The sequence below is a fragment of the Mesocricetus auratus genome, unplaced genomic scaffold (genome assembly GCF_017639785.1).
Source record: "Mesocricetus auratus isolate SY011 unplaced genomic scaffold, BCM_Maur_2.0 Super-Scaffold_100008, whole genome shotgun sequence".
NCBI classification, from domain to species: domain Eukaryota; kingdom Metazoa; phylum Chordata; class Mammalia; order Rodentia; family Cricetidae; genus Mesocricetus; species Mesocricetus auratus.
In genome coordinates, this window is record NW_024429192.1 from 6,381,546 (window position 1) to 6,394,401 (window position 12,856).

A 12,856-nucleotide genomic window follows, 5' to 3' on the forward strand; every position below is an offset into this window, starting at 1 on the left:
TTGAAGTCTCTCGGTTGTAACATCTAACACTACCCACGCTGCCTAGCAGCCTTGGGAACACGCTAGCCTAGGTCCCTTTCTTGGGACTTAGGGTTAACTTTTTCCTGGGCCCACTGCTTACCGGTGACTCGTGCCAGGTCCAGGGTCCAGGTGTAGCCTCAGGCATATCTAGCTTCTGTTCCTGGGTGGTTGGTTGGCTGCAGCTGGGGCTCCCAGTTACGGAGGAGCATCTTGGAGAAGTCCTCTTGTCTATGCGAAGCACAGAGCATGCCCGCCTTGTTGAGAAAATGGCCCCCATCAGGGCCAGCACGATGGAGACATGGAAAGGAGGCCACTAAAGAGAAACCCTTGCATTGTTCCCCAAGGCACCCCCCACCCTGCTGCTGTGGCTGCCAGCTGTCTCCTTTTCCTCCCAAAGTTGCCTTCTGAAACCTTGATGACAAACATGTCACCATCAGAGCATCTCTCCCAGGGATTGCCTCTGATACTCCCTGTGACTAATCCGGGCCTCCCTGGGGAATGGGAGCAGGGCTGCCACAGAAAGTCTGGGTGACTCAACTGCAACCAGGTTGGCTGGCAAGGGATTGGCCCCAAGTCTGTCTCGTGGGTACCAGTCACAGGGTCAGACCAAGGACTGTGTGGAGAGGCTGCAAAAGGTCAGAGGTCAGAGATAATCCAGAGGATCAAGAACAATGTGCTCAGGCTGGGGTCGGAGCCTCACCTGGGTCCCCATTTTCTTTCTCACTGGGAGAGACCAGGAGGATAACTCTGGCCTCCCTGTGACCACCTGTGACTTCCGTCGGCAGGGAAGAGGAGACTGGGTGGCCTGTGAGTCCTCACATCTTGAGGCACTCTGTAGGATTTGAAGGAAAGTCTGCTAATTGCATTCTTTGGCTTGGGCCACAGGCATCTTCCTGCCCTGTCCTCTGTGCTCACTGTGGAAGGCTGAGCAGGAGGGAGAAGGGTCCCCTCCTACTTTTAATCTAAGCACCATCCACAAAGGCTCCTACTACCTTTGGTCCGTAGTGTTTAGCGACTTGGAGTATTTGAGCTGGTTATCCCAAGATGGCCCTGAGGCAGCATGGGAGGCAAAGGAGCAGTTTCTAGACAGAACAGTTAATCCCACAGCAGCAGAAAGGCTGACTTGACTTCCACCCCGGGATTTCCATTTTCTTGGGTTTGGTTAAGACAGGAGTCTCTTTAAAAACCAACCCCATATTGCCTGCCCTTGTTAGCATCTCTTTTCTCTTTGGCTGTGATAAAAACAAAAACAAAAACAAAAAAACAAACAAAAAACACTGACTAAAAGCAAAGAGGGAGGAAATGGTTTGTTTCACTTCCGGGTCACAGGCCATCATGGATGGGGGAGGGGTAGGAGATGAAGGCCGGAGCCTGCAGGTGGGAACTGAAGCAGAGACCCCTGAGGAAACACTGCTTGCTGGCAACCCTGGCTTGCTCCTGTCTCACACAGCCCAGGTCGGGGAAGGGCTCTTCCTAAGCCCAGCCATCATCATCCCACAAGCCAGTCTGATGAAGCCGTGGAAACAGTCCCTAACTTGGGAGTACCTCTTCCCTGATGTGTGCGGGTGTGGCAGGTCGCTAGCCAGAAAGCCCCATGCTCGTAATCACACGAGTGTCTGTGACATGAACGGATGCTTTGCTAGTCTCTGTGACATGAACGGATGCTTTGCTAGTCTGCTCTCAAGCCTTGTACCTTGTAAAACAGCCCCCACCTTTCTGCTTTCGTTCTGTGCTGGGAATTGAACTTGGGGCCTTGTCCACGCTCAGCCAGCCCTCTACCACTGAGCTACACTGCCAGCCCTGGAATTTTTCTTTTCGAAAAACAATAATTTCAAGTGAACTCCTTACTGCTAAACTCTGCTTATTGAAAGTCAATTCCTGCTTAAGGAAAATGACATTTTTCAAGCTGTTGCTCCATGAGCTATGCCAATGAATGTGGGGAAATCAGTGAACAGCAAGAAAAATGCTTTTTGAAGGATGTATCCTATTCCAGGCAATGCCGCGTCTACCAGGGCAGGTCAGGGCATCCACTTAGCCACTCATCCCAACTGTCACCTTGTTCTGTGGCTGAGGGGAAGTTCTCCTTCCAGCTGGCTTCCATTACCAACCACACGGTGTGCTGGGACAGTTAGCTAGCAGACGCAAGGTCTAAGCACTTGTTTACAGCCTCCCCTCCACATGTGGACACCTAGTGAAGATTGAAAGGGAGAAAAGAGCCAACCCGCCAGAGGCTCAGAGCTGAGAATGTGTGCTGTTGTTACAGACGACCCAAGTTCGGTTCCTAGCACCCACTGGTGTCATTCCAGCTGCAGGGAAATCCAGCCCCTCTGGCCTTAGTGGTGTCTGAATGCAGCTGCACATACCCCTGCACAGTCGCACACATGTACACACTATTTTTAAATAATCTAGGCCTGGAAAGATGGCTTAGAGGTTAAGAGCATTGGCTTACTCTTCCAAAGGACCCAGGTTCAATTCCCAGCACTCCCTTGGAGGTTCACAGTTGATTGTAACTCCAGTTCCAGGACATCTGATACGCTTTTCAGGTCCTCCAGGGCACTGTGATGTACATGTATGTCCACACACGTGGACAAATGCTCATACACACAAAATAAATTTAAACACATTCATAAAAAATCTAAAACAAAAAAGGCCCATTAAACTTAGGGCTGGGTAAATGACTCAGCAGATGATGTACTTGCTGCATGTGTGGAAACCCTGGTCTGTAGGTCCAGTGTGAAAGCCACATAAAAGCCAGGTGGGTAGGCTGTTGCTTTAGCCCACTCCAAGGCCAAGGGAGGTGGGACTTCAGCGCCTTCCCCTGCCAACACGATGGAGCACTGCAGTGTTAGAAGCCATTCTGCTCTCCACTGTGTGCATCTGAGCTTGAACCTTGTGCCCCAAGGGTCCTCTGTCACAGGGATGCTATGCCGCCTTTGCTCTCCACACTGTGTTTTCCAGTAAGGTGTGGGTGCTTGTCCCACTTACACCTGGAGAAAGAGGACGAGACAGTGTTGGTAGTCACTGGCTCCCTACTTTGTAAGGTGCAGGGCGGTGGTGCTGGAGGAGGGGCTGGAAGGAACTGTTTCTAAATTAGCAACGTGGCTTTGAGCTCTTTCTCACCTTTAGCAGCTGAATTGTTTCCATTTCAGCCTCCCATCAGGATACAAGGAAAGCAAGGGTAGGCAGGGAAAGAGGAGAGAAAGGAGGCTAACATTTAAATAAACACCCATGGCAGAGTCTGGGAGGGACAGCCTCCTTGCCCTGGCTGGCAGCTGGCAGGGCCAGCAGAGCTGCTCTCCCTTGGGAGTCTGGATTCCCTCAGGACAGAGGCAGTAGCATCTCTCCAGCCTCCTCTGTGTGTTCTCAAAGAGACAGTTCCTCTTCTCCATCTGCATGACCCAGGTGAGCCCATGTGTACAAAACTAAATCACCTCATCTACCATCTTGGCTTCCTTGAAGTTCCCTCACCTAAAGGGGGATGGGCACTGACAGAGCCAGCATGTGAAAAAGTCAGCATTCCAAATATTTTATTTTCTTTTCTCCTGAGACAGGGGCTCAGTATCCCGAGCTAGCCTTGAACTCAAGGTAACCTCTTACCTCCAACTCTTGAGGGCTACACAGCCAAACTTAATTCATAGTACCCAGAATTCTTACAGTTGGTTTGATGGACCCCAGAGCTCTGCTCATTTGGAACTAAATTGTGTCCATGTCCTGCTTTAAAACAAACAAACCACGAAAAAACCAACTCCTACAGATGGGGAGCATTCATACATCTGTTTATGAGTTCGTCTGCTACAAGACAAAAAAAAAGACTTCAGAGAAAGATGTTGAAATAAAAAATATAATAATGTATGGCTTAATTCATTTTTCCCCACCGGGACAAAGCTGTATTTAGAGGAGACCTAGTTCCTAAGTCTGGTCAATCACCAGTCTCTGGAATTTCCTTTCCCTCCGCTAATCACCCACCCATAGCCCTTCTCTTTCCAGCTGATGTCTGAATTTGAATTACAGCTGCTTGTTCATTGGGATATTTTACAACCCAGGAACTCAAGTCTTAAAATGTAGAGACCTGACACTTAACTAGAAACCTTCACCCCTGCGTTGAGACTCAGCCGTGGTACAAGGATAGTTTTATTTAACAAACAGACGAGAAACGTAAACATTCGACTGTTGACGTTTTATTCTGTGTCTTCGGTACAGTCCGTGGGAGATGGGGCAGCGACAAAGTTAGAGGTCAAACAAAATGCCAGTTAAATTCGACTACTGTCAACAACCCAAAACTGCCAACGTAAAAATCAAAGCAAGCTGGTGAAGATTGGGAGATAATCGTGGGCAGTTTCCTAACACTAAACGCAAACCAAGACGCGGCGCCCACGGGTGCACGCATCCACGGAGTTCTTCAGCGGCAAGGCGGTGGTCGAAGACCAGCGCGGCTCAAGGGCCAGCGCCTTCCCGCCTGCGGCGCAGCTGGGTTTGTCCAGCCCGGCGGTTTGGGATCCTCGCCCACCGCCACACACTTTAATGAGAACATTAATTACCGAGTGTCACAAGCCTGCAGCTACGAAACGCCTTGTTACCTATGTTGGTAAGTCCGGAACACAGATGCCACGAAAGGTGATTGGTGTGTTGTTTTCGAGCAAGCTCAAATGTTGGTTAAACTCACCTTTGTGGGAAAAGAAACGACGTAGATGTCCAGGACTTAAGGAGTGAATACCCCGCCGCAGAACAGCTGGGTGTTATGAAAAACGGAACTGTGCGGCCAGGCGAACTTCCCACCCCGCATTCCCAATGACCTTGGTGCTCCCACCTGCACCCTGTCCTGAAACTCTGGTCCTTCCAGGGCAGTCCATGCGCCAACACCGTTGCTGTTTGTACCCATGGACTGGCCTTTCTAGATCTCCTGGGTCCGCATGCATTTGGTTGGCGGGAACAAGAGAGCCTGTGAGCTCAGGCCAGGGACAAGAAAAGAAGCCCCCTCCCCCCGGGGGTGGTCAACGCTGTTGGGGAGCAGTCCCAAGGCCTGGGAGCTGGCGGATCCCAGGACGCCGAGGTCGTGGGCAGCCCGACTGTGCCGCACCGCCGACTACCCTCCTCCCAGCCCCGCGATGCCCCGGCTACTCGGAGAGACCCGGGATCACGCCCACCACTTGGTGAGCTTAAGGTAAGGATGCCAGGGCTTCTGGCTCTAAACAGGTGGGCTCTATCTAGAACCCCGAACAACTGCGTCGCTCCTTGGAACACCTGCTTGGGTCACTTTAATTGTTAGGGAGTGGGGGCAGGGATGAAGGCGCCCTACAGTCTGTCGTCTGGGGGAGAAATCTGGAAATGTCCTCCTTATTGGGTCCAGCTCTCCTTAGATCCAGAACGCTAGGGCGCCGGAAGGTTGACTGAGGTCGCGCCCCGCCCCGGGCCCAGCCAGCCCTCACTTGGAGAACTGAGCTTGCACCGCCGCCAGGCCCAAGCCGGCAGGGACCAGATGCGGGAACTTGCACACCGCACAGGAGCAGAGGCCGGGGCCACCTGCGCCACCAGCGGGGAGAGCGAACTGGCCGCACGGCGGCTCGTCGAGCGCTAGTGACAGGTACTTGGTGGGGCGCAGTGTTTCGGGGGGCCCCACGGCGCCGGGTGCCAGCAGCACAGAGCCGGGCGCGGCGGCCAGCAGGGGCAGGCCGGCCAGGAGCAGGCGCGGGGCTGCGGGCCCCGCACCCTCGCCGAGCGCGCGGCGCAGCTCCTGCAGCGAGCTGCCCAGCAGCAGGATGTAGTTGCGGGCGAGCAGCAGCGTGGCGATCTTGGAGAGCTTGCGGCCGGGCGCGCCCTGGCAGTGCGCCGCCGAGTAGGGCAGGATGACTTCGCGCAGCGCGTCCATGGCCAAGTTCAGATCCTGCATGCGCTTCCGCTCGCGGCTGTTGATCTTGCGCCGCAGCTGCTGCTGCTGCTGCTGCTCCTCTTTGGCGTCGGCCCTGGAGCCCCGGGACTCCGGCGCGGTTCCCAGCGACTCAGCGACAGGCGCTTCGGGCTTCTCGCGCGCAGCCTTGGGGAGGAGGGACGCCGTGGGAGAGGAGGAGGACGTAGAGGAGGAGGAAGAGGAGGACGAAATGGGTGGCTGTCTGTAACCCACCAGTTCGTACAGCGAGGTCCCGAGGTCTCCGGGCCGCTGTGGCCTCAGCATGGTCGCTGGAGCCGCGTTCACACGCGCCTGAGAAACCGCATAATACATCTGGGGTGGGGGCGGCGGGGGCGACCGAGGGCGCCCTTCACTGACGCCCGGGGTGGGCCGGTCGGCAGATCGCCCTCCCCGCGGATCTGCGCGCGGGTGGACGACAGAGACGGCGCTGTGCGCGCCTGAGACCTTTAAACCCGGCTTGGGAACCTGCACGGAGCGAGGCTGGTGCGGTGCAGCCAATGGAGAAGCGAGGCCCGGCCACAGGCGAGTGTTCATTGGCCGCCTGCGCCGCAGAGTCGCTGGAGATAGTTATCTTGGATGCCTGCGCGGGTGTCACAGCACCCGCCCCCGGAGGGGAAGGGGGGTACTTTAGGGCAAACACTCACCGGTATTTCATAGTTTTGGTTCCCCTGGTCTGGCTAAAATGGCTATTTCCTCTCTCCGTTTTCTCTCTCGCTCTACCCCACGCTCTTTTACACTTGTCCTTGTAAAATGTGGTCAACCAGATAGCCAAGCAATTGAGACTGCTACAGCAGTCAGGAAGGAGACCAGCAAGGTTTACATAGCATGTTCCAGGCCAGTCTAGGCTACAAAGTGAGAGCCTATCAATAAAACATGTAGTTAAATATTCATAACATAACATAACACATACCATCTCTAAGTGCACAGTTTAACCGTGTGAATGCCTGTTTGTTCACGCGGTTTTCCAATAGATCTCCAAGAGCTATTTGCTTTTGCAAAACTTAAGCCATCAGCGCGCGCGCGCGCACACACACACACACACACACACACACACACACACACACACCCTCTATAACTTCTGACAACCATTAAAAAGAAAAACCTCTCTGCTGGCGTTAGTTTGCTTTCTGTCCTGTGATAAACACCAAGACCAATAGCCCCTTGGGGGAGGAGTTCCTTTGGCTGACACTTGCCAATCACAGCTCCTCCTCATTGAGGGAAACCAGGACCCAAGCTCTAGCAGGCACAGAGGCAAGAACCAAGAAGAGACCCACAGGGCAAGCTGATCTCTGGCTTGCTTCCCCAGGCTCTCTGTTACCTTTCTTAAACAGCACGGACCACCTGCCAAGGAATGGCGCTGGTACAGTGGGCGATGGCAATTAGCAATAAAGAAAATGCCCCACAGAGACGCCCACCAGGCCAATCTGATAGAGGCCATTTCCTCATTGGAGGTTCCTCTTCCTAGATCTGTCAAGCTGACAACCCAGATTAGCCACCACTTCTCCACCTTAGCAATCACCACCCTGCTTGTGTCCACATGATCATTTTGTTCAGAGCATCCCATCTAAGCAGCACCATGCAGGATTTGTCCTTTAGTGACCGGCTCGTTTCTGGTAACTTAACATGTACTCAAGCTTCGTCCATGTTGGATATAGCATGCATCTAAATTCTTCTCCCTCCTTCTCCTCCTCCCTCTTGTATCCTAGGTTGGCCTCCAACTCAACATTTATGAAAACAGACAACCTTAAGTTTATGTCTCTGCCTCCCAGATGCTGGGATTAAAAGCATTCTCTGCCATACTCAGTTTATGCTTTGGTGGGGATCTGAAACCAGCACTGTGTGCACTGTGTGCAAGCATTCCTCCAACAGAGAGCTCCAGCCCCAGCCTGAACCCTTCCTTATGAAAGCCGGATAGCATACTGCGCTGCCCGTAATATATTTCATTTCCTGTGACCATTGTGTCTTTCACTGATCTGTAGTCCACAGGGGAGGACTTCAGCCTTATGGCTACTAATGCTCCCACGAATGTGGGTATATTCCGCTTGTGTTTTTAAGTACAAAATTTCCCATCAGGTTCTGAGAAGGAAATGTCTGGCTACCTGATAGCGACAATAGAATGGTTTCTCTCCATCATTCTCACCCCATCTCTCTGATCCAAAAGTCTTATAAGGATGAATCCTTGGGGCTAGGTTTGTCTCTCCTCCACCCCCCAGAGGATGTGACATCATTTTATCAGTGGCTTGACTCTTGCTCAAGCAAAGCCCTCTCTGGCCTCTTATCAGATGGAAAACAACACCCTATGCCATCCTATCTGCTGGGGGTGGGGTCGAATCTTTCTCTTCCCCAAGTACAATAGGATTACTTGGTGGAAACTTTCATCTCTGAGCCGGGTGGTGGTGGCGCACACCTTTAATCCCAGCACTCTGGAGGTAGAGGCAGGCAGATCTCTGTGAGTTGGAGACCAGACTGGTCTACAAGAGCTAGTGCCAGGACAGCCTCCAAAGCCACAGAGAAACCCTGTCTCAAAATCGCCCCCCACACACACAAAAAACTTTCATCTCTGAACACAAGCCCGACATAGGTCTGCATCTTGTCAGAGAACCAAGGAATATCTTCAGGAGGAGTCATTTGGTATCTAAACTGCTATCTAAGACGGTAGCCACAGTGGTTACTTAAGTGTGAACTAATTAACAAGATGAGGCTCAGAGTGGCATCTCTGGTTGTTACTTCAAGTGCACGGTAGTGACAGATGCTCCTTGGTACCTGCTGAACAGTGGGTATGGCACCCTCCCTCCAGAGACGGCTGAAAGTGCAGATCTGGGGTGTAACAAAAGATGGTACTCTCTCTCAGTGTAGGACAGTGGTCCTCAGCCTTCCTCACACTGGGACCTTTAATACAGCTCCTCAAGTTGTGGTGACCCCCAGCCATAAGATTATTTTTGTTGTGAACTCATAACTGCAATCTTGATGCTGTTATGAGTCTTAGTGCAAATATCTGTGTTTCCTGATGGTCTTAGGTGACCCCCGTTTAGGGGTAAGGACCTCCAAAGGGGTCATGACCCACAGGTTGAGAACTGCTGGTGTAAGTCGAGGGGGTCTGCTGTGAGAACTGACGTTTGCTCTGGGTGCCCCCTGGCTGCACCCATGTTGTGTCCTTCCATCAACGCTCATCCCACGGGCCCACTCGAGCCTCTGCTTCCATCCTCCAGCTGAACCTGCGACACCCTGCACCGGTGCAGTTTCACACAGCCTTCTTCTCTGGCGTGTCTCCCGTCTGCCTCCTTCAATCTGCCTGACCACTGGCAGCATCTCTCTAGCCCGGAGATCGTCTTGTGTGGGTCTCATCTTGTCCAGCTGGGATGGTTTTCAGAGCTGGGGGGGTCACCCCGTTTGTTCCCACCTCTTTCTGATGGGTTTGAAATGCCCACCGGTTTGCAGTAATAAGCTCCGCCTTGAAATGTGCAAACGCCCACTGGTGCTCATCCAAGAGGGTGAACAGGTTTGCAGAGAGGAGGAAGCTGGTAGGGTCCCCTGGCTCCAGAAGAGCCTGGCTGACAAGGTGAGAGGAGCCACTTGGGGAGAGAGGGGGTGGTTCCAAGAAGACAGATCCAAAACCGAATCACAGCAGACAGGACACAAGGCAAAGAGACACCAAGGAAATAGGACACTAATCATGTGGCCATTAGGCCGAGAAGTCTGATTGAAATGTTTCCATGGATGCTTGCATTTGGCTCTCACAGGATCCTGAGAGCTGGGATTTCTGGTCCCCCTTGAACATGGTAGAAAATGAGGCTCTTGGGTAGGGCTGGACTAGTGAGTTCCTTCAGACAGGAAGCTGACAGAGCTGTAAGAGGAAGGGTGGCTGATGGGGTGCCCAGCCAAAGTCTAGCCATCACTGACAAGGTTGTGGGTTCGAGTCGTGCTCACCAAGAGTGGGCACCCAGGGCACTACCCCCAGAAACCCTGTGCCAACTTGGCAGGCCCTTGTTCTATCCTTTCTCTCTGGACCCCTTAGTTCAAAGTTCTAGATTGGAGCAGCGTGCCTTGATGAGCCCTCCCTTTGGCCTTCTTCTCTGCCCACTCCATAGACAGGAGCCCTAGGCAATGAAACAGAGAGACAGAACCCAGTCTTGAGTCATATTGGCCCGAGTGCCCCCTCTGTTTCCCACCCCACAGGCAAGGGTACCAGGAAACTTCTCTCCAGGAGACCCTTCCGTTGTGGACATGCCTGAGGGATGTTTTTACCCTTGGTCTCACTTCATCAGCCCCTTCTTGGAGGAGAAACAACACCCCCATCAAAGATACATGATAGTCAGGGCGTTCCAGTGGAGGGCCCCAGAAGAAAGTTCCGGGTGGCCGTATGGTCCCAACACGGGCATAGGATTTGGCACTCTTTGGAGCTGGTGACTTGGATGGCCCCAGAGCTCTAACAGCATGCAGAGTGTGACAGCTGGCAAAGACCAGTGAGGCATTGTGGTCACTGGCAGGGACCCATGCAGTCTGTCTCAAGGGGAGGCAGCTGCTGTGTGGCCCACATTCAGGACATGCCTAGGGAACAAGTTGCACTAGCCCTAACAACACGCTTGTCTTTGCCCAAAGTGTGTGTGTGTGTGTGTGCGTGTGTGTGTGTTAGATACTAGCTATAGAGGTGTGTGTGTGTGTGTGTGTGTGTGTGTGTGTGTGTATGTCTCAGGCTTCCTTTTCATTACATAGAAACCTAAGCTGTCCCACCCATCCTGGTTTTGGGCTAAAAGGCTGGAACCTGTGACATGACAGGTAATGGTGTCTCTATGCCTCCTGTGACTTGAAGACCCCTCTTTTCCCTTAAGACATTTTCCTCTCACAAGCAGCCAGCTAAGTGTTCAGAGGTTGTCTGTGCTAAAATGTGATGTTTAAACTGGTTGGAACTGAGACCTACGATGGAGTGATGGAGTTGCCTTTCAGGACGTTTAAATGATTCTACAGGCTTGCGGTTCACACTATCAGTAACCATGCCCAATACCAGGGCCCCCTGTTGCCTCGAGATGTATCCTTCCTGGAATACAAGAGGCAGGGAGAACCACTGAAAACAGTTTCACGCTGGATTTCTCCCTTTGGGAGACAGAAGAGTAATAACAAAGAGGAAAGAAAATATTCTTGGCTGATTCTTCTTGGATGGAGAGAAACTCTCTGTGGACTACCTCATCAGAATTTAAATACCTCTTAGAAATGGCTCACTTTAAATAAAGATTCCAGCTGGAACAGTGTCAAAGCCCATGAGTTGTGTCCATTTTCAAAAGTCAGTATGGTTAATTAAATGCAATGCCTGGTAACTGAACACACTGTTTTGAAATCTATGCAGTCACCTTCACTGCCTTTATTTCTAATATGGCAGGGCACAGGCAGAAACACGGCCTTCTCTTTTATGCCAATAACACTGAAGATTATCAAATGCATTGGTGTGTTTTGTGAATATTAGAGTTTATTCTTATTTTTAAGTGTTTGCATGTGTTGTGTGCATGTGTATTATATGCATGTATGTGTTACGTGCATGTATGTGTTACATGCATGTGTGTGTGTTATATGTATACCTACCTGCATGTGCACATGTGGAGGTCAGTGGTTAATGTCAGGTGTCGTTCTCTGTCACTGTCTCTTTTTGACACAGTCTCTTGCTGAACCTGGCTCCCATTGGTTGACTAGACCAACCAGCTAGTGAGCTCTGGGGATTCACCTGTCTTCTCCCCCCCCCACTTGTCTTCCCCATCCCAGAACTGGGTGGGGTTTACAGATGTGTGCTGCCGTGCCTGGGTTTTACCTGGGTGTTGGAGAGCAAAACTCTTGTCCTCACAGCACAAGATGCCTGCAGAAGCGTGTCCCTTATTTTATTTTACTTTACATAAAGCCATTTGCACCTGGTTTTAATCAGTTTTACTACTTTAAATGATCTCTGAGCCCAAAAGTATCATATGACATATTTTGGGAAAGCAGAAGAATAAATCAAGGGGCATCTGTGTGTTTAGGGGCGTTCCTTAGGCTAATAAAAGCTCGATTCAGCTATTGGTGACATAATTCAAGCAGATGGGCACATGCCCTCCCCCATTTTTTTTTCAGATTCAGAGTCACTCACCAGAAGTAGAGTCTCTTTGCTCCTGTTATCACCAAACACTGCAAGTCTCTGTGTTAAAGGGGCTGTAGAAACACCACTGCTTAACTCACTGCTTTCGGGGAAAGAACTAGTTACAATGACTCATAAAAAGTGAAACATTGTTTTTGTTCTAATGGTGGTGGGAGGTGGTCTGTGTCACTTCATCAAAAGAAGAGCAGGATATTGTTGGATAGAGAACCCAGGTGTAACTAAGAGATGCCCCCTGAATAAATGTGTTAAGAGTGGTGGCGAGTGAAGAGCCGTATATATTAGTACATGCAATCTGGCGTCTAAAGCATTGGTTTAGGGTAGAGCAAAACTATTTTTTCCGGGAGCTTCTCTGAAAATTAGTAACCAAGGCCAAATGTTCCAAAGGCTTACAGCAAGACAATGAAAAGACACAATTTGCTTGGAAGGCTGTGGCTAATTTATAACACAATGTCCAATGTCATGGTTAGTTTTGTTGCAAAAATTTGGCAGTTTAACCCGGAGTCTCAGGCAGCCTGAAAAGATGCGAGAGCGGTTCTGGCTGAGGCCCCTCTCACTTGCTGGATGTTCCAAATGGTTCAAACAAGCCCTTTCATAGAGACGCCGGGCCGAGTGTGCTCAAAGGAATGGGGGGAAACAAAGGTGGCTGTGAAGTCATTTCCCTGCACTGGGTCCAGCCATCCGGTTCCACTCTTTCCCCATTGAACAGGCAGAATGCGACAGGAAGAGTCGCGATGAAAGGGAACAAACCGGCCGATGTGTTTGGGGAGAGAATGGAGAGAGGCCGGGGCACTGGGCTGCTAAACTTCCATTCT

General features: G+C 51.4%; 1 protein-coding gene across 1 annotated transcript; it reads right to left on the reverse strand.

The window, feature by feature from the left end:
* Positions 1-4,183: 4,183 nt before the first annotated feature.
* Positions 4,184-6,369, reverse strand: Olig1 (oligodendrocyte transcription factor 1). Its single transcript, XM_040750500.1, has one exon. It carries the CDS (start codon positions 6,236-6,238, stop codon positions 5,444-5,446), a length of 795 nt encoding a protein of 264 aa, XP_040606434.1. The 5' UTR covers positions 6,239-6,369; the 3' UTR covers positions 4,184-5,443.
* Between the last annotated feature and the right edge of the window lie 6,487 nt (positions 6,370-12,856).

Excerpts from the sequence above, each read along its gene's own strand:
- Olig1 (XM_040750500.1), bottom strand. The coding sequence starts at position 6,238 with ATGTATTATGCGGTTTCTCAGGCGCGTGTGAACGCGGCTCCAGCGACC.